General features: G+C 36.2%; 1 protein-coding gene across 1 annotated transcript; it reads left to right on the forward strand.

The window, feature by feature from the left end:
- The first annotated feature begins 12,170 nt into the window (after positions 1 to 12,170).
- Positions 12,171 to 13,993, forward strand: LOC145014370 (early nodulin-like protein 9). The gene is made up of 2 exons (XM_078972746.1): positions 12,171 to 12,423; positions 13,426 to 13,993. Exons 1-2 carry the CDS (start codon positions 12,180 to 12,182, stop codon positions 13,890 to 13,892), a joined length of 711 nt encoding a protein of 236 aa, XP_078828872.1. The 5' UTR covers positions 12,171 to 12,179; the 3' UTR covers positions 13,893 to 13,993.
- Positions 13,994 to 19,561: the final 5,568 nt, after the last annotated feature.

The raw sequence follows: 19,561 nt of genomic DNA on the forward strand, positions 1-19,561 counted from the left end.
CGAACCATGCGATCGAAACCCACATTTGCAATCAGAATCAACATATACTTACTTTAAGCTTCCTATCTTTTCTTTGATTCTTAAAAAACATCAACATGTGACCCATTCACATTATGTAATAAGAATCTCCAAATAGAAACTTAATAGAGTTAGTCAGTGGACTTTAACTGAAGTAGAGTCAAACTTTTTGACTTGATCAATCTTATGATCTTTCAGGTAAATATGGCAGCTTCACAATTAGTGTCCGCCCCTTTGGCAACAAAACACATGGTCCCTTTGGTAATGGCAAATGAGACTATCTCAGAATTTTCCTTTCTCTTTACCATTTGGTCAACCGAGTTGACTATGGCCGATCCTTTTCCATTGGGAAGAGAAATACTTTTTCTAGATATCCAATGCTACCATTGCCAATGTCCATTTAAGGTTTGGGAAGTTGATCTTCTAATAAAATTTTCTTTACTACTGTTCCGAATCATTGCTAAATCTACAGCACTGAGCAAATAGATAAGATCATTAAGGCTCGTGTCATAGTCTGTCTTATAGTAGTCCCAAAGAGACTCACTATGTTACTAAGAAAGTGATTGAACATCCAACTTTCACGAGACTTTGACACCCAACTCTCCCGGCTTGTCAATATGTGACTTTATCACCAAGATGTGATCACATATAGATCTTGCTTGCCAACAGGGCTTGAGTGACCTTAAACTTGTGGGTTTGGGAGAATAAATGGAGGAGGTGGAGGAAGTGAAACATGATGTTGAGGGACACCATCTTCAAGAGATTTGGGAAGATCATAGTTGTCTGAACCAGACATCTATAATGGGAGAAAATCAAGTTAGTTGATTCAAAATCCTTAATATAACACCCAATATGAAATATTAAGGCTAGGACCCAACACAATATTTTATAATTTGGAAGAGGGATGCCGTAATCCAAGCTATAAAATATTTAAAGGTAGGCAAATGACGATTTACCAATTTCCACCATGAAAAACGAAATAATTCATTAGGTTTTAATTGGTTTTGAAATTCCTAGATCTTTTGAGATTCATTGAACTTTTCAATGGCATGTTTCAATCTCGAGTGTGCCCTCTCAAATTTTATGACTGGGATGCCGAGGATCACAAAACAAGGTGTGAATAACCATACCAATTCACTTGGTACCCTTAATATTATCACCTAATCAATGTGCCGGTTAACCACACACGCTCCATTGATCTATGACAAACATTAAGTCACCCTTCATGGTCCTTACTAGTCCAAGTTAGTGTGCCGGTTAACCACACACGCTCCACCAACGACTTGGTAAGGTACAAAGTGTGAATTCCATGGGCTTGTTCCTAAAGTAACTAAGATTGGGAATTAAATAATATATATATATATATATATATATATATATATATATATATTTAGTTTATAATAATCATTATACTTTTAATGAGAATTTAAAGTCATTGTCCTACCCGTTCGGCTAACGACCCTCCACCGATCAAGCAAGCGGTGGGTGAGAGTGGACACCCATTAAGTCGCCATTTTATAGGCAACAACCTTATACCCACCTTATAGACCGACTTCGTGAATGAGGCCTACTAACGGTAAAACGACTTGTTCTTATACATATATATATATATATATATATATATATATATATATATATATATATATATATATATAATTAACCATTAATGTTATAAATAGTATAAGTGTTGAATTTTAACTTTTAAAATTCTAAGTGTTGGAATTAAAGTTTATTAAAGTGTGTGAAACTTTTCCAAATTCCAAAACTTGAGGGCAAGTTTTGTAACTCTTCAAAACTTTTCATTTCATAACTTATGAATTAAAGGTTCATAAAATGAAGACTCTTCATTTTATGTAACTTATGTGTTTTTAATGTGTGTTAAAGAAAAGTGACCTTTGGATATCCATAACTTGAGGACAAATTATGGACTCCATTAAAACACATAAATGATCAAGAATTAATCCTAAACAATTCAACAAATAATTCCTATTATCTTCTAAATTTATAAGAACATGAACATGATTATCAAAGTTTCAAGAATTATATGAACACATACAAAGCATGAAATTTTGATATATGCTATTGTAAATGGATTAGAACAACCATTACACCAACTAAAATAAGTTTTAAAACATCAAAACAGTTTAGGGTAAAGTTTCTAGTCCATTTCCAGCAGCAAAAGTCGAAAATCTGCATTCTGAACCTTCTACTCGCCGAGTGCACGAACCTACTCGGCGAGTAGGATGAATTTTTCCTTGGACTCGGCGAGTCCATCATGCAGACAGCAAAATTTCGACTTTTTTCACTATTTTGCATCAAGTATCAAACAAGCACGCCTAGGCTCTGATACCACTATTGGGTTTTGAGCAATCTAACACTTCCTAAGTGTGCATGCAACCCTAATAAACATTGGATCTATGTTTGTCTAAATACATGCAAAATAATAATTTTCCAAGGTTCATAACCTATCTAACATGGCATGGGGGTACTTTTAAACATAAAAGAATTAGATGAGATTACATACCTTTTGATGATGAGTTTGATTCCTAAGGAGTTTGAGGGCCAAGCACCAATAGTGTGAATGCCTCAAATGGAATCACAAATCACCACAAACTCTTGGAAAACTTTGAGAGAGTGTATACACACTTATAAAATCGGCCACACACAAACACACATACTCTAGTTACGCTAGTTTCACTAGTGGCTATTTCATGCAACATAAGCATGCTTATATAGTGTACATGATTAGGGTGAAACCCTAATAACCCATGACTTTTCCTTTTCCAAGGATCCATGGGTTAAAAGCTCCATGGATCATCCATGGACTTCTATATAAGCCTAGCCCATTAACTAATGAGTATTAGCCCACACCATATAAAACAATAGCCCACAATTTAATTAGTCTTCCTTTTAATCTCTAAATTAATTCATAATTAATTTAAGACTAAGACTAATTAAATAACATGACTTCATATTAATATATTATAACTTACAATATATTAATAAACATATGTGTATAACTCTCATAAAATTATCCATAAATAGTTTGGATGAAATGCAACCCAAATGGACCATGCCGGATCGGGTCAAGTATATACCAAATAAGTTATGGACTTAGACACCTTATCCAACACTATCCTCCCAATTGAACTCAAACACTAACTGGAACTCTATCTGGTTCCCTCCCCTAAAGCCTGCTATATGACATCTGATGACACGATCCAAATGTTTAAGAGTTTCCCAAACTCCCATCCACGATATCCTATATTCAGTCATCCCCTAAGGTCGACTTTCCTCCCCCAAAGGGGAATGTGAGACGCATCCTCGTTTTACACTCGCTTCTATCCTGGATATCTGAATAACTCTCCCCCACTTAGATTTGATTAAGTTCGCTCAACGTATGAGAATTGAAGGATTCCCAAACCCTCTCTTGTTCCAATGATCAATCTATGGACGGCCAGTGCTTAACAAAGCTTTAACACCATGAATAACCCTTCTAAAACAATATGATTCCCGAAAACCAGCTAAAACTTCTTGAATCCCAACAATGCCAATGACTCTAGCTGTTCAAACTGATATCACACTTACATCTTAGAGTCCAAAAGTCGAATGCTCCCACAACACTTTAGCGACCACTTCTCTCTTCCATTGATAACCCCAAAAGTCTTTCCAAACATAATTGTAAGGTTACTGAAACCTAGTCATAACTCCCTTGTTCAAGCCCATGAACCAACCTTGAAAATGACTGGAGCAGGTGCACCCACTGCTCCTCCCCAATCGTTAGTCAGTCGAACTCCTTGTCGTCCACCTGAACACAACGAAAATATAAAGGGCTTGCTCCCTATGGCCAATCCCTGATGATGTGACCCAACCTGCTACACCTGTAGCAACTCAGATCACTAAACATATACTGATAATGACTTGAAGCAATCATGGTACACGCAGAATCCGCTTCACAAGATACATCTGTCCGGAGATCTCTCAAAGTTTCCTCGACACGCTGGATGACATCTGACAACCCTTGCTAACCCAGACAACAACAGAAAACCGACCCGAGATCCATCTTATCGCAATTTCCGAAGTGTTACAAATACTCGACATCCCCCATCATGACCAAAGATAACATACCTACAAACATCCGAAGGAATCCTGACCACCTCCTCTTGTGATACCTCGACCACCTTGAGAACATAATGTAACACCTCATTCCGATCCCAATAACAATCCAAACCCTTGGAACGAACTTCATCGTGTAGTTTCTGCAAGTGTTGCACTAGATTCGACCCTGCTGGCTTCTCAATGCTGATCCAAGCTCTTGGGTCTCCGCTCGAGACCCTCCCATAAATCCGCCTGACCTGAACCTCTCTCATGAGGTACTCCTATTCAATGTTCCGTCCTCGACTCTGAGATCCATATTATTCAGGGTCTCGCACCCTGATCCACTTACTAGCTCAATCGTCACGACTATACTGCAATAGCTGGAGCAATCTCTGCTCTAAACTGCGCTACAAACTATCCCCGGGACTTGGTCTCCAAACCCGAATGTGAAATAGATTACACAATCAACCCTTGCCGCCTGATACAAAAGATCTGAGGCGGACTCTAAATCCTGGCAGTCCTTCCACTAGTTGGCTCACCACTGGAGATGGGACCAAACCCTATCACATCCCTGCGTGCTAATCCTCATTCTGCGAAACAGCTAATCCCACGATCAAGTCATAACCAAGAATTCTCCTTCCCAAGCTTCTTAGATTCTCCAAGAATCTCACTGATTTGAGTATGGATTTTGTGCTTTCAGTAGTACGGGCCCATACTACCTTCCACACCTATCCATACTTTCCTCAGCAATCCTCCCGAATCCTCTAAGTCACCTACCCCATTATTATACCGAACATCCGCTAAGCAACAATACAATATCCACCAAAGCACCTCCTAGGTTCCCCTTAGGCTCCCAACCTCACTGAACCGCCCCACTAAGTCACTGGAGCACATCCTAGGCTTTCCTAGGTTCCTAATCTCGCCCTGCCATCAGCTGCTGAAGAACTCTCCCTAATGCCAACCATTTACCTCCTGGATATCGTCACATCCACTTAGTAGCTGACTCCCATCACTTAAGAGTTCCACAAAGCACAAAGCAAGCAGCATTCGTACAGGAGCACTCCGATCCAAAGACTATCATAGAACATTACGCCCACATGTTGCGACTCGCGCTATCCACATCCATCCATCCTCTGCCTTTATGCATGCAAATTGTACACAAAATAGGAAACGAGTCCTAACCGTATACAATTTTTAAAACATACACTTAACAGTTACAAGTACCAATAATCATTCTAACTCTCACATGACATCCAATATCCTCATGACTAAAAGCACCACATATCAGGCCAACCTATTGCTGACTACTCACCACTAGCATGCAAACCTGCCAGCTCATACAACATATAAAGGCATCTTTCCTAGCCCTAACTATCATGCGATTCTCAGATTCATAAATGAAATCATAACAAATAACTATTATGGGTATTCTGGGAAACTTACTTAAGCTCGGCCGATTGCATGCACCGCACCCTTTATTGTCTTAGAAATTTGTTACTCGAAAACATTTTTCCTTTGAAAACCTTACAAACCCTCAGTTTGAGTCCAGACTCACCCGAAAGTATGTCCGAATCCCTCAAACCAAGGCTCTGATACCAACTTGTAACGACCCAAAAAGCAAAGGTAAAATTTTCATTTTTAATATAGTTAAAACATTGATACCATTTATTCTAAACAATTCAAATCATCACTAAGTAAAACATTTATCAGAGTTCATCCCAAAATCATTCATTGCGAAAATCATAGGTGTGTACACTGCGATCAATCTGAGCCCTTCCTTTCCAAACGATGATACCTGAAACCATAAACAAAACCTGTAAGCACGAAGCTTAGTGAGTTTCCCAGAGCATACCATACACACAAATCACATATCACATATCCTGTTGCTATAAAAGCTACCGGTATTACATTTCTTGCTAGCTATAAAAGCTAAATATAACAGATAAGCCATGCATACAAAAACCTGTAAGAATGTCATGGGCTACTCCACATGGTCTTTACCTAGGACTACCATGGGCTACCCCACATGGTCTTACATCTAATGCCATGGGCCACCCCATATGGTCTTTACCTAGGACTGCCATGGGCTACCCCACATGCTCTTACATCCAATGCCCCGGGCTCCCACCGGGGTCTTCTATGCAAGTATCACAAAGACAACTAGCATAACACATATCATAGTGCCTTAGACCCATTGGTATGGTGAGAAGACTCACCTCGAATGCAAAAGCTTCCTGAAGAAATCCTTAGCTGCTGCCCCGCCAGCTTCCCGAGCTGCCACTACTAATAAATATACCCAAGTTAGAAATTTGGGCCATATACCATAATCCTTGAGCCACACATAGGGTAAAATGACCATTTTACCCCTATCCAATATGATCTACAACTAAGGCCCGAACCCAATACAAAAGCCCAACATTATAATGTCCATAAAACCATCACTGGCCCAATTTTCCAGATTGGACCCAGGCCTTTCTAATGGACCTTATACTAAAACCCAATATACTCCTTATCTAATAATCTTAACCCAAATGGCCCAAGAAGGCCCATAACAACCTAGACCAAAAATTGGCCCAAACTGAGGCCCATAATGTGAAGTTCATTTCTATATTGGGATACAGGGCCCAATAGGCGCAACTATTCCATTATTGGCACAAAGATGCATCCGAGCCCAACTATCAACAAATCCATGCCCAAACCCATTAGGGCCTAAAGGTCTGAAGTAAACAAAGGCCCAAGTCCTCCTGAGAGCGTACGCCCAACGTACCTCTTCTGTACGCTTAGCTTACTAAGCAAATAGACTGTACGCGCAACATACTACATAGTATGCCCAATGTACAAACAGCTCTTGCACAACATCCATTAAGTGCTTAATACTTGATACAACTAGTCCAAATCACAGGTCTGAGCTATATTTAACATCTAAACCCATAAAGTCACTGACTTTGCGACTTTGCATCCCCCAAACAAACCCAAACTCCAAATATGGCATTCTACTTCCATAAAAGTGACCCTAACTCAAGCATGAACCCATTAAGACCATCAAGATGGCAACTACCTGCCTTAGGGACTCATATAGTATCAAGGGTGGCAACCCCAAGCCTAAAAACGGATTTGGAACCATAAAGCTCCATTATTGGGACCAAAAAGATCCAAAAACTCAACATAATAGATATAAGCATTCAATGGTCAAGTTAAGAGCCTTATACCTTCATCAAGCTGAAAATGAGTCACACAAGCCAGATCCAAAAGCTTTTTCTTGATCTCCATCTTTACATCTAACTCCACCTTCTTGTAAATGGGCCAAATACTCCAAAAATGGCTCCATAAGCTCAAAATGACACCATGAATGGTATAATACGATTTCTAGGGTTTATAGGGGTGGAGGCTGAAGATATTAGGGTTAGGTCAAGAGCTAAGGAGTTTAAATATGGTCCAAGACCCTAAAATAGGGTTCTGATCTGATTGGAGTACACCCAACGTACATATGGTATGCCCAACGTACTCAGAAGAACATTCATGACCATCTTGGTCAGTACACCAAGTGTACTACAAAAGTACGCCCAGTGTACTCCTTGTGTACGCCCAACGTACTCGGCTAAGGCTGAAACTACTAAACTTCCGAAGGCCATTACTTTTTCGTTATAAATCCGTTTTCGACGATCCTTATATCCACGGAAAGGTAACGAGAAGCCCTACACTTCTATAAACTCATATCATACTAAATACCTTCCAAACAAAATTCCATTTTCCATAAAAACCCAAACTGCCATTTTACCGAAATACCCCTAGGCTCCAAAACACGAACCGAACACCCGGATCACTTCTAATACATCACCCGCACCCAAAAGGGGTTAGATCATACCTTCCCAACAGCCATAATCTGTATAATGACTGACCTTAGAGCCACCACCTTAGACTAGGAGTCAGTTCGGAACACAGAGTTACACCATAATTAAACATATGTGATCAGTCTATATCTAGTTATGGTTCGGCCCATGTACAACCAACTTAGCTCAGGTGTTTGACCTAAAACCTTGCGTTGTACTAGAATCAAAGGGTTCAAGTTTATATTTGTATAGGTGTATATCCCTATATCTATAGGTTAAGGAACATACCTATCCTAAGAGAGTAAGTCCTAGGCTATAATCATGATTTCCTAAGGAAGTACTAGTTCACCATAGCCAATAGCTCTGATACCAATTTGTCACACCCTCGACCGCCCACGGAAACGCTGAGGTGCGCGACGTAAACCAGTAATCACAGTTATTGAACATACATGGAATAGTACAAATACACTCTTCTAATATTATTGAAATAGAAATTACATTTATAATGTTTATTGCTAAATCGTGACATACGTCTAACAATTCGACGTTTACAAATGTATAATACAATTAATATAGAGTCTTCTGAGTGAACACTTCCAATCTGCTAAATAACCTGAGAATACATGCATTTAAAATACATCAACAAAATTGTTAGTGAGTTCTACAGGTTTTGAGATAGAGTATTTTTATAACCAAAAGTGTTTGATAAAATTAAGCTCGTTGACCTTCTTTTATAAATATTTACTTTTCTATTAAAAGTATAAAATAATTGAGTTATAAAAATGTGTTATGAATCATTCATAAATACCATTTATTCAAATCCAAATGCATAAAAGTTGCAAAATACATATAAGTAATTCGGACTTATATCAAAATGCATTTTTATATAAAGATTTTGAATATCAGATTATATAAAAATAGAAAATGTTACCCTTTGTGAGCACATAAAATAACCAACTTTACTCTTGAAACCTTATACAAGAATTTTTGTAATTTATATGAAAAACTTATAAGTCTTGAATTTATGAACTTTGTAAAATCTTGTTGTGGCAATAATTAAGTATTATCTAACTTAATTTGAAAACTGACACTTAACCAGTGGGACAAATTCCTCGCACGTAAATATTGTGTTTTTTATAAAAACAAATGGTTTATATAAATACTAAGTTAATAAACATTGTTGATTCATGTCATGAAACTAATTTAGTGTTATATGACTTAATTTTTGGTATTGACACTTATCGTTTTGAGTCTCAAACTATCCCACTACATACAGTCTCTTTCAACTAGTATCACTGAACAAAACCCCGTATAAACCCAATATCGATTTTATACGGTAACGAAACAAAACTGATATTTTATAATGAAATCACAACCGAACTCGTGACAATGTACTTCATTATTGCATCGACACCATAATAGGGCATGCTAAAGTCATTCACCCCATTGTAACACATGGTAATGTCCAATAATGCTAACGTTAGCGCCAAAATTCATCTCGTCAAACATAGTTGTAGCTAGCAACTCCAGGCGGGCGTTCGTACCGTATAAGATCAATATTCTAATAGTCATACATGACGTTAGTCATTCCCTTGCGGATTAATGGTTATGAAAATAAAGGGTCTTTACCAAGACACACATGGTTATGAAAATAAAGGGTCTTTACCAAGACACACAGTCTCAGTATACCCAACAATATAGTCCAACATGGTTTAGGAAACGACCCTAACTCATTTGGCTCTAGAAACTTCTGATCCTCAATAACGAAAAACACCCCATCATAAAACTCTCTCTTTCACCCCCTTTCGTAAAGTTTCTCACACATACACACACAAGATCTAAGTCCCAAACACCATTACCCATAGCTTAGGAAATGATCCTAGTTCATATGGATCTAGAAACAACGTGACACCAATAGAGAAACTCCGGAATTTCCAAATTTCTATTGTTTGTTATTACAAAATTTTGGCAGCATAAAGACTGCTTTTATGATGTTTTCCAGGTTTCAACTAATGTGAAACCAACAATTTTCATGATATTTATAATTTATGAGATTAATACAATATAATATTTTGTGATAGATGACCCTTAAGTCTTGTAGTCAATCATATTACTTATTAATAAAATCTATAACTTACTAAATTGAGTTATATTTTTATAATTAATATAAAAATATAGTAATACACTTTCTATTCGTTGTTACACAACCTTATATATTAAAAGTTAAATTTGTTAATTTTAACTAATAATCACATAATTTCATAAACTTAGTCTTTCCAAATTTATAGCAATGTACCTTCATTTTATAATCGAATAATCTTTTTGGTCATGTATATATCGTTTCATACTTCTAATCGATAGTTTAACCTATACAAATAAAATCGTCATTGTTTTGATTTAAAATATCAATTCGTGTTATTATAACAATTTACATATAATCTTGTGAATTTTTTATTAATTATTAATTAATATATCACAACGAAGTGTATTTATATCATTTATATCATTCTACTTTAACGTATATTATTTATACAATTTAAATTACTAATTCATAAGCTTTCGACCAAATATAAAGTGGGATGCTATTTTAACATATAAAAATATGTACATCATCAAAACTTAATAGACATGCATATATTCTCCCCCAAATATTCAAAATTGTAAAAGAAGAGCCGTAGAAACTTACCCTTGAAGTGTGAGCTCGATTTGTCTGCAATCGGTTCATTCGTTGAAGCTTTTCGTGAATAATTGCATCTTGATGTCTTTTGAGTTAAAACAAGGGTCGGGACAAATGTTATATTATTTTATATCAAAGGGACATCTTTTCAAATACTTTATATTTTTATAAAAAAAAAAATTATTTTGCAATTTAATTATCACAAGGACTGATATTGGGATAAATTAAATTAAAAGGAACTACTTTTGTATTAATTTACATTAAAATGGTTGTTTTGGTATTTTAATGCAAAATGGGGCTGATCTGTCAAACTAATTCAAGTCAAGGACCAATTTGACCTTTTAAAACAGTTTAGGGACCATTTATGTAATGACCAAATCACATGGGACTCGGTTTGAAAGGCTTTCTATTGAAAGGATGGTTTTTAAGTATGTCTGCAAATTCAGGGATTGATCTTGCCAACTGATACAAGATCAACTGGTAGTTCCACACTTTTGCACGTGCAAGCCCAATTAGCCTTTCTTCTAGTCGATTCAACGATCTGAGCAAACCTGGAATCACTGCCTACGACACATTGGAGGGTCAACCCACCCAAGGAACCCACATCTTGAACCAAAATGTGAACATGTCCAAAATTGTTTACCAGGGTTATGATCAATCCAAGATGTCACCTTCATTGCTTCTCTTCCACAATGGCAAATCATCATCTCACTTTCTTGATAGATTCTTGTAGTCGCAGGAGAAGAGTAGAAGAGGGTTTGTAAGGCAACATGAGACATGCATTTGATTATAAAGAGGGAAGGTTACAAGCAAAATGATGCATACGCTCTCTTATTATTTTAATCATTTGAAAGTTAACGGAACAAAAGTGAAGAGTAAGTTAAAAGGACTATATGTCAAAAGTTTTGAAACCATATGTACCATCTCTCAAGTTTTTTAAAGTTAGAAACTATATCCTAGATTTTGAAAAACCGCAAGGACCATTTATGAAGTTTTGTAATAAAATTATACATAAAACATACTTTTTAGAAAAAATATAAATAAATATACTATGTAAAACGGGTTTAAAATAATAACTTTTGATAATATATTAAAATTTGTCTATTCATTTATTTATTTCTTGTCAAAGGACCCTATTTTTCCAAAAGGATTCAAAAAATTTATGATTTTATAAAATGTTCAGAACAACCCTATTTTGGTAAAGCATTTTCTAAACAACCATATTTTGGTTTTTTTTTTTTAAAAAGGAAAGAGAGAGATGACCATGCATTTATACCTACGACTTCGTTTATTAATTATGTTCTACAAAGTATTGCATACAAGTTTCAAAATAAAAATTTGTTTAGGTTTTAAAATCAAATGTTGTTCAAGAAAAGCATAAAGATATTATAAAAACTTTAGTATATCTCTCTTTTGGTGATGGTAAAGAAAAGCATAACATTCAGATACAAATGCTAGCTATAATTATGCTTTGCACTGCAATTCAAGAAACCACATTACAAGAAAAGAAAAGATTCACTCCTACAAGACTACAAATATCCCCCTACAATCTTCCCATGTTTAACATTCATTTTCCTTCCCAGTTTGCCCTTCTGTTTCATGCTTTTGCAATGAATACAGGAAGCCCTCATAAGAGAACAATGCTGGTCGCTCTGGGGCTTTTAAGTCTTTTCCTGGTTGTCAGAAACAGCCATGCATACCAGTTCAAGGTGGGAGGTTCTGGTGACTGGAGCCTTGCATCGTCTTCTTCTTATGATCAGTGGGCACAACAAAGCAGGTTTCAAACCGGAGACACCCTTCGTAAGTTTCAGCCCTTTAAACATTTATCCTCGTTTGTTTGAAATATTTTAGAAAGCCGACTCCTTTAATTTGTCGCTTTTAAGCAAACTTGTGTGATTGTAACTATGTAGTTATAAAAATAAGGGAAAATGATAAAAATGCCCTACGAAATTTTTAGGGTTTACTCGTTAAGTCCTTAAAGTTTTTGTTAGATTTTATGGGTCCCGGTTTAGTGACATTTTATACAAAAAAAAAAAAAAAAAAAAAAAACTCACTTTGTGCTCTTATAAAACAAAAAATAATAAGTCTGTTTGGGGATGCGAATCAGCTTTAAAAGAAAATAAGAGTTTTTTTTTTTTTTTTTTTTTTTTTTTTTGCACGAATTTATTCCCAAACTTATTTTTTTTGGTTTTATACGGATACACAATGAGTTTTTTTGATCTAAAAGGTCACTGAACCGACTATTTCAGGTTGACAGAAACTAAAAAAGCAGGCCATATCTTAGTTTAGAGACCCATAAAGTTCGACAAAAACTTTAGGGACTGAACGGATAAACCTTAGAAAGTTCGTAGGGCATTTATGTTATTTTCCCTAAAAATAAGAGTTATAGAAATATTATATGATTGTTACGCTTCTTTAGTTTTATATTGATATCATTTGATCGATAATTGTTTTTTAATGATATTTTCTTGTAAAAACTAAAAACAGTTTACTTTTATTTTGCATATTTAATAAAATAAATTATTTTGTTCAAAAATAATAAAGATCTAAACATAACATATAATAATTAAGAGGTATAAAATAAAAATGTTATCTTTAGCAAAGAGTTAAATGTAAAAAAGAAACACAAATAATTACTCAATGGTTAAAAAAAAGTGGTCATTAGAAAATTAATGTAAAGAAAAGTTTTGAAAAACTTGTTACAATAGTAAAAATGTGGAGATGCAATATATATATAAGTACCTCACCCTTTATAGGTTTTCACTTACGGAAATATTTTGGTGTTTATATATGTACATGTAGTGTTTAGCTACCAGCCTAACGAGGACTCTGTGGTTCAAGTAAACGAAGATGACTACAAAAATTGCAGTACGACATCACCCATTGCAAAATACAGTGATGGTCATACTACGATCAAGCTAAACCAATCTGGGCCACATTACTTCATCAGTGGTGTTATAGATCACTGCATAAAGAATGAGAAAGTTGTGATTATTGTATTAGCAAACAGAAGCAATCGCTCTTCTGATACTCCATCTCCGTCTCCATCTGTATCTCCATTTGCAGCCCCATCTCCTGCTCCGGTCAGTGAAGACATTCCATCTCCTCCTCCTGCTCCAGTTACACCGGAAATTGACATGACTCCAGCTCCTGCTCCGGTGGAAGAGAACCCTTCTCCTCCTACTAAGAATGGTGCGTCTTCAATTGTCAAAAGTTTCTTTTGCTCTTTTGGAGGGTTTATTGGTTTATCGTTTGTTTTCGGTTTTTGATTTGGTTGTGATTATTTATTCGAACAATTCTGTCAAATAAGTTCCATGTAATTGGATTATAGTGAGGGTATATATATGAACAATGGTTGTTTGTAAAGAAATCATGTTATTGCTAGCTAGCAAAACACTCGAATCACGCAAGCAGCTCGAAAGTAACCATAACAAAAGTGTTTAAGATGGATTCGGCTATTGGGTTGGGTGTGATTATAACACCTAATATGAAAATGGTTAATATCAAATCACATATAATAACGCCTACTATTTTCAAAAAAAAAAAAAAAAAAAAATCTGATATTTTTAATTTCTATTTTTCACATTTGTTTAATTTTTTTTTGTCATAATATTTAAAAAAAACATATAAATTAATAAAACACAATTAAATTAAATACTTAATTAAACATACCATTTTAAAAATAAAAACGACGTTATAAAGGACAAAAAAAAAAAAAACATTGACCGGAAAAATACGATAGTCCTAATAATTTTAAAAACATAAAACCAATACATTATTCTTCGCCTAAATATCTCCGCTCGACCTTCGCCTTCATTTTCAGAGCACTTCCGCTCGTCTAGGTGACATATTCTCCTCGTTAGTTTGAATAATCCCTAATCTTTTATCATGCGATCTTCCTTGGCTTCTCAACGAACGAACTCTAAATGCTCATGTTGCAATTCATATCTTTTAAGCGCGATTTTGTTGTGAGCGTCAAATTTCTATTTCATTTCCGTTTGCTCTCGAACTTTACTTTCGCTTTCCTCCGCATGTCGTTGAGCCCGCCTATCTTTATCATGCCCTATCGGTCGTCGATGCGGGGAGATCTCTTCGATGTCATTGAGGTCGTCGGGTAGCTCAACCGTGTCCGCATTGAGGTCAATGTTTGTGCGTGCATCCAAAACGTAGATCCAACCCGAGCTGCGGGATCTCATGGATTTTTGTTCCGAAAATGTGTATGTTTTATTCCAATTTGGGCCTTCCTTAACAATCTCGTAAATCTATTCGTGATCGAAAACGTGACTCGTCTCGACATGATATTGGTTCATCGCCACTTTATAAACATCAAAATCGTTTGCCCTACTTTGCTTGTGCAAGGAAAGTTTGTTGTAGATGTAATTGAACTTGGTGGACTTCTTGTTTATTTAAGTTCACTTGCTACTCAATATATTGTGATTGCGATAAGTTTGATCCTTCTTCAAAATAGTCTGAAATTTCCCGATCACAACTTCCAAAAAAGCGAAATTTTTCATATCGTATCCCTGAGTTGGATTTTTTGATCTCCGACACACCGCCAACGTGTATTTGTGACAACCCGATATTTTTCCAAAGCAATGTAACACTCAAAAGTCTAATACAACGAAACTATTTGGAATTAACCTAAAAAATAAAATGTTAAAAAAATCTAAAGTTGCGATGCATCAAATGACAGATATCATGCCAAGGTTTCCAAAAACATAAAGAACATTCAAAACCGAGTTATAATGAAAAGATTTCGACTACTCAAAATATTCACGACACACCTGGTAAGACATTATTAAACGTAAAATAAGAAATTTCAATAAAATGCATTTTAGTCTTAAGTATCTAAACAAAAGTCGTAGATTACGTTAAACGGTGAACGTGCATAAAAAGATCGCCCAAATTGGACCTCGTATGAAGAAGTTACGAATTTTCAAAGTTTCGTAACGGTAGTAGAGAGCTAAAAACTCGAATTGAAAATCGAACGATATTTAGCTAACGCAACCTAAACGAGAGTTGAAGGTCTCCATATCGGGAGTAAGAAGATATAAAGACAAACGAAAACAGACATCGGATAAAGAAACTATGAATTTTTAACGGACTTTAGCAATCTCGGCCTATTAAAAACATAGTATTAAAAATAAAATCAAAACTAGCCAACGAAGTCTAAATGAAAGTTGTAGAGCATAGTCTCACCTACGCGTGGATATAAAGAACACGAAAAACGGAGTCCGTGCGCAAAAGTTACAGAATTTAGAAGATTGAAGTTGGGATTACGCCCAGCGTAATTCAAGAGTACGCCCAGCGTACTCAGGTGCAGGGTCGAGTCCCATCGGCTGCAAGCTCTACGCCTAGCTAGACCCGAGTCGTAAGCCATGATGCAAAGTTACGCCCAGCGTAACCGAAGTACGCCCAGCGTAACGCGTACGCCCAGGGTACTCCGGTGGTACGCCCAGCGTACTCGCGTTTTCAGCCCTATAAATAGAAGGCATAAGCTCCGGATTTTAGCACACCTATCTCAAAATTTCACTCACTCTCACACACTCTTACATACCAGAGACCATCCCGACACCCTCGGTTCCACACTCGAGCCCCCAACGAAGGTTCTACGCTACCGAGATCCCCGAGAAGCTCGAAGACGCAACTTTCCGCAGTTGAAGTCCTGCCCGACTCTAGCCCGACTCTCTTCAAACGGAACAAGTGAGTTCATACCCCTACTTTTCATGTTTTAGGGGGGGAGGGGGATACAAGTACAATACAAGAAAACGCATCGTTATAAAAACAACATCTATCCTGCTTTACGTATAAAGTTTAGTATTTTACCATGTTATTTTCATCAAATGGAACATACTTTCTGAAAAACTATAATGGGTATAGTTTGCGAGTTATTCATACATTCTTACGTATACATATTGAAAAACTAAATACTTTCACCTAAAGTAAAACAAAGACTTTCTTATCGTGAATCTGTTTATACTAAGTGATGTGAGATATTCAACTTCAACGTACTTTCTAGTATGCATTTCAAGTCATGTATTATAAACCATAATCTCTTGGATGGAGAGCGTGATACTTATGTATGGATCTATACGGGATTGACAACCCCGCACCTAAACTGTTAGCTACAGTTAGACCGGCATGTCTGGGGTGACAAATGTCATAACACTACAACACCTGAAAAATGTTGTTTCAGGCAGTCTGTGTCGATAGTATGGTTATAAAACTCACACGAAAGTATAGAAACAAACTTGATTTACGAGACTTATAAATGCATTCAGTATTTACTTTATTTTGAGCACAAGATTTATCTTTATCATTTAAGAACGAAAGATACTAACGCCCTCCAACTTTGGGAACTTTTCAAAACTATATGTGGAAAATATTGGATTTTCTGGAAACTACATTCATCTACTTTCTTCCAAAATGACATACTTTTCAATACAAAAACTCTTATGAACTCACCAACTTTATTGTTGACACTTTTTCGAAACCACTTGTATTTCTCAGGGAATCGGTAATATGGGTAACTACCAGCTTTTGAAGAAGGAACGCTATGGAATTTATTATCAAACATTTTAAACCATCTTATTGTAATATTCTTTTGGAAACATGTATAACGCAACAATGTACGTTTTTATTATATATATGATGGTTGTGTTACTTTCTTTACGGTATTCAATTGTTATGGTACTATGTGAAGTCATCCACCACCGAATGTTTCCGCCATTCTGGTTTGGGGGTGTGACAGTATTCTTCTTCCGTAGTCCACCATGTTGGAGGTTCTTCTTCCGGTTGTTCCACCGTGACCGTTTTCCCTTTCCTTTCTGCTCCTTATGTTGTCCATTTTTTTCCGGATCCCCTTGCTTGCATCTCGGAAACCGTTTCTTGAGTGGGTGATATTTTGTTACATGGTAGCGAATGTGTTGAAAATGTTTTGAGGAATGGTTTTTGGGAATTGTAGTGGGGGTGAGGCGGGATTGAAAAGGTTGTCGGAAATTGAAAGTTATGATGTGCTTTGGGAGTTGTGGATGTTCACGTACACCTTATATTGTGCAAAACCGAGAGGAGTGGATGTGTTTGTGTTTGGAGGAGGAGTTTTGGGGTTTTGATCATTAGTTTTATAAATATAAATAAGGATAATGTTTAAGATGTTTAAGTTAACTTTTCCATCAATAAAGTTCACCAAGTAATATATCGTTCTTGTTCTTTTCTTCTTCTTTGTTCAGTTCATACCTTGGGCACCAAGCTAATATCAGGTGGTGTACCTACACTTGGTATCAGAGCTTAGGGTTCGTGAAGACATAGAAGGCCAGTTTGAGAGTCAGTTTCAAGAAAAGCGTAGCCTTTCGTCGCGGGTCAGACGTAGCGAGAATTGGGTTACCTTTAAGGGGTTGTGATTCAATTTTTGATTGCAAGCAGCCATGATTTCTCATGATCAGGCTTGTTCTAAGGTAATGGGAGACTAACTGGAAGCGCGAAATAAACAGACGGGTAGACACCAAAGTGGATGACTTTGATTTGGTTCATTTTGCGGGTGACGGAAGACGGTAAAGGTATTGTGACTTTTTCTTATTATTCAGTGGAAAAGTGCTCTTGGAACAAGCTTGATTAAAGAGGTCAATGGTATGCTTTCTCAAAATTCTTAGGTTTTTCACTCTATGTTTCCAGAGATTAATTCTTTTTCTTTTATTTTGTTTATTGCATTTGGCTACTTCTAATAATTTTAAAATTAACCCCACGAAATGAATTGCAGGTGTTTGCAACTCCTGAAGTTCAAATGGGGTTCCATTCCAGATGCAGGGGCTTCATTTTATCTTTCTCGTCTCCCTAGTTATTTAGGTTGCAATCCAACTCTTAATTCATTCTTTTTTTATTTTCATCATTTCCAAGAATAAAATATTCTTAACCCTTCAGAATTTTAAATCCTAATTCTATTTTTCTTGTGTTTTTGTAGGTGAATACTAACCATGGTTGGTTTGTTGATAGGTCCAAATCATATGATGCATGAGGTACTATTAACATTTTTTGATTTAATGTATGCTTATTCTTTTCATCAATTACATTTATATATTATTAACTATTTACATATGTGGAATCCTCTTGGAGTAGTTGGTGTTATTACAGCACTGTGGAAGGCCCCTGGACCACAGTGAGACTAAACTATGTTGAACACGCTGCCTGTTGGCAATTAGGAAATGTTGTAGTTGCAAGTGACTTTCTTGTAGAGGATGGAAATAGATATGTGAATATCAGATCTTTGGTTTCAGTTACCAACAACATAGATTTAGTACTCGAATCGTAAAACATGATCAAGTGATAAAGCAAAAATGGAACCAACTCCCAATAGTGCAAAACACAATAGAAGAAAGTGCAAAACCAGCATCGACAGTTGTTGTGTGTCCACAAACATCCTTCAGAGGGACAAGAAGGATCACAATCAAATGTGCGTGAGAGCACTAGTTCCGATGTGGCAGCGCCAATTGTCAAGAAATCAAGAGGCCCAAAACCACCACTCGAGGGTCAAAACATGACAATTGATAGATGCTTCCTAATGTGTAATACCCGAAGAGGCTCCTCCGGTCAATGTTCTAGACGAAATTCAAAGTCTGATGCCAAATGCAACCACGCAAGCTTTATCACATGTTGTTTATGTGAATCATCTTGTCAGGTAGTATAAACCATAAACTAGTAATTTATTTTTAATTTTTTGGGTAGTTTTTTAATTTTCGACCATTTTAAATACAGGAAGGTTAAGAAGGATATAAAGTAAAAAGGGAGCAGGTAGCTGATGTAAGTAGTTGATTTGAAGATTTGTGGAGCTGGTGGATAGAGCATAGGTTTTTTAATTCTCTCTCTCTCTCTCTCTCTCTATATATATATATATATATATATATATATATATATATATATATATATATATATATATATATATATA

The sequence above is a fragment of the Lactuca saligna genome, chromosome 9, assembly GCF_052625555.1.
Source record: "Lactuca saligna cultivar CGN05327 chromosome 9, ASM5262555v1, whole genome shotgun sequence".
Taxonomy (NCBI): domain Eukaryota; kingdom Viridiplantae; phylum Streptophyta; class Magnoliopsida; order Asterales; family Asteraceae; genus Lactuca; species Lactuca saligna.

Excerpts from the sequence above, each read along its gene's own strand:
- LOC145014370 (XM_078972746.1), top strand. The coding sequence starts at position 12,180 with ATGTTTAACATTCATTTTCCTTCCCAGTTTGCCCTTCTGTTTCATGCT. Across the intron at positions 12,424-13,425 it reads TCAAACCGGAGACACCCTTC|TGTTTAGCTACCAGCCTAAC; the intron begins GTAAGTTTCAGC and ends ATGTACATGTAG.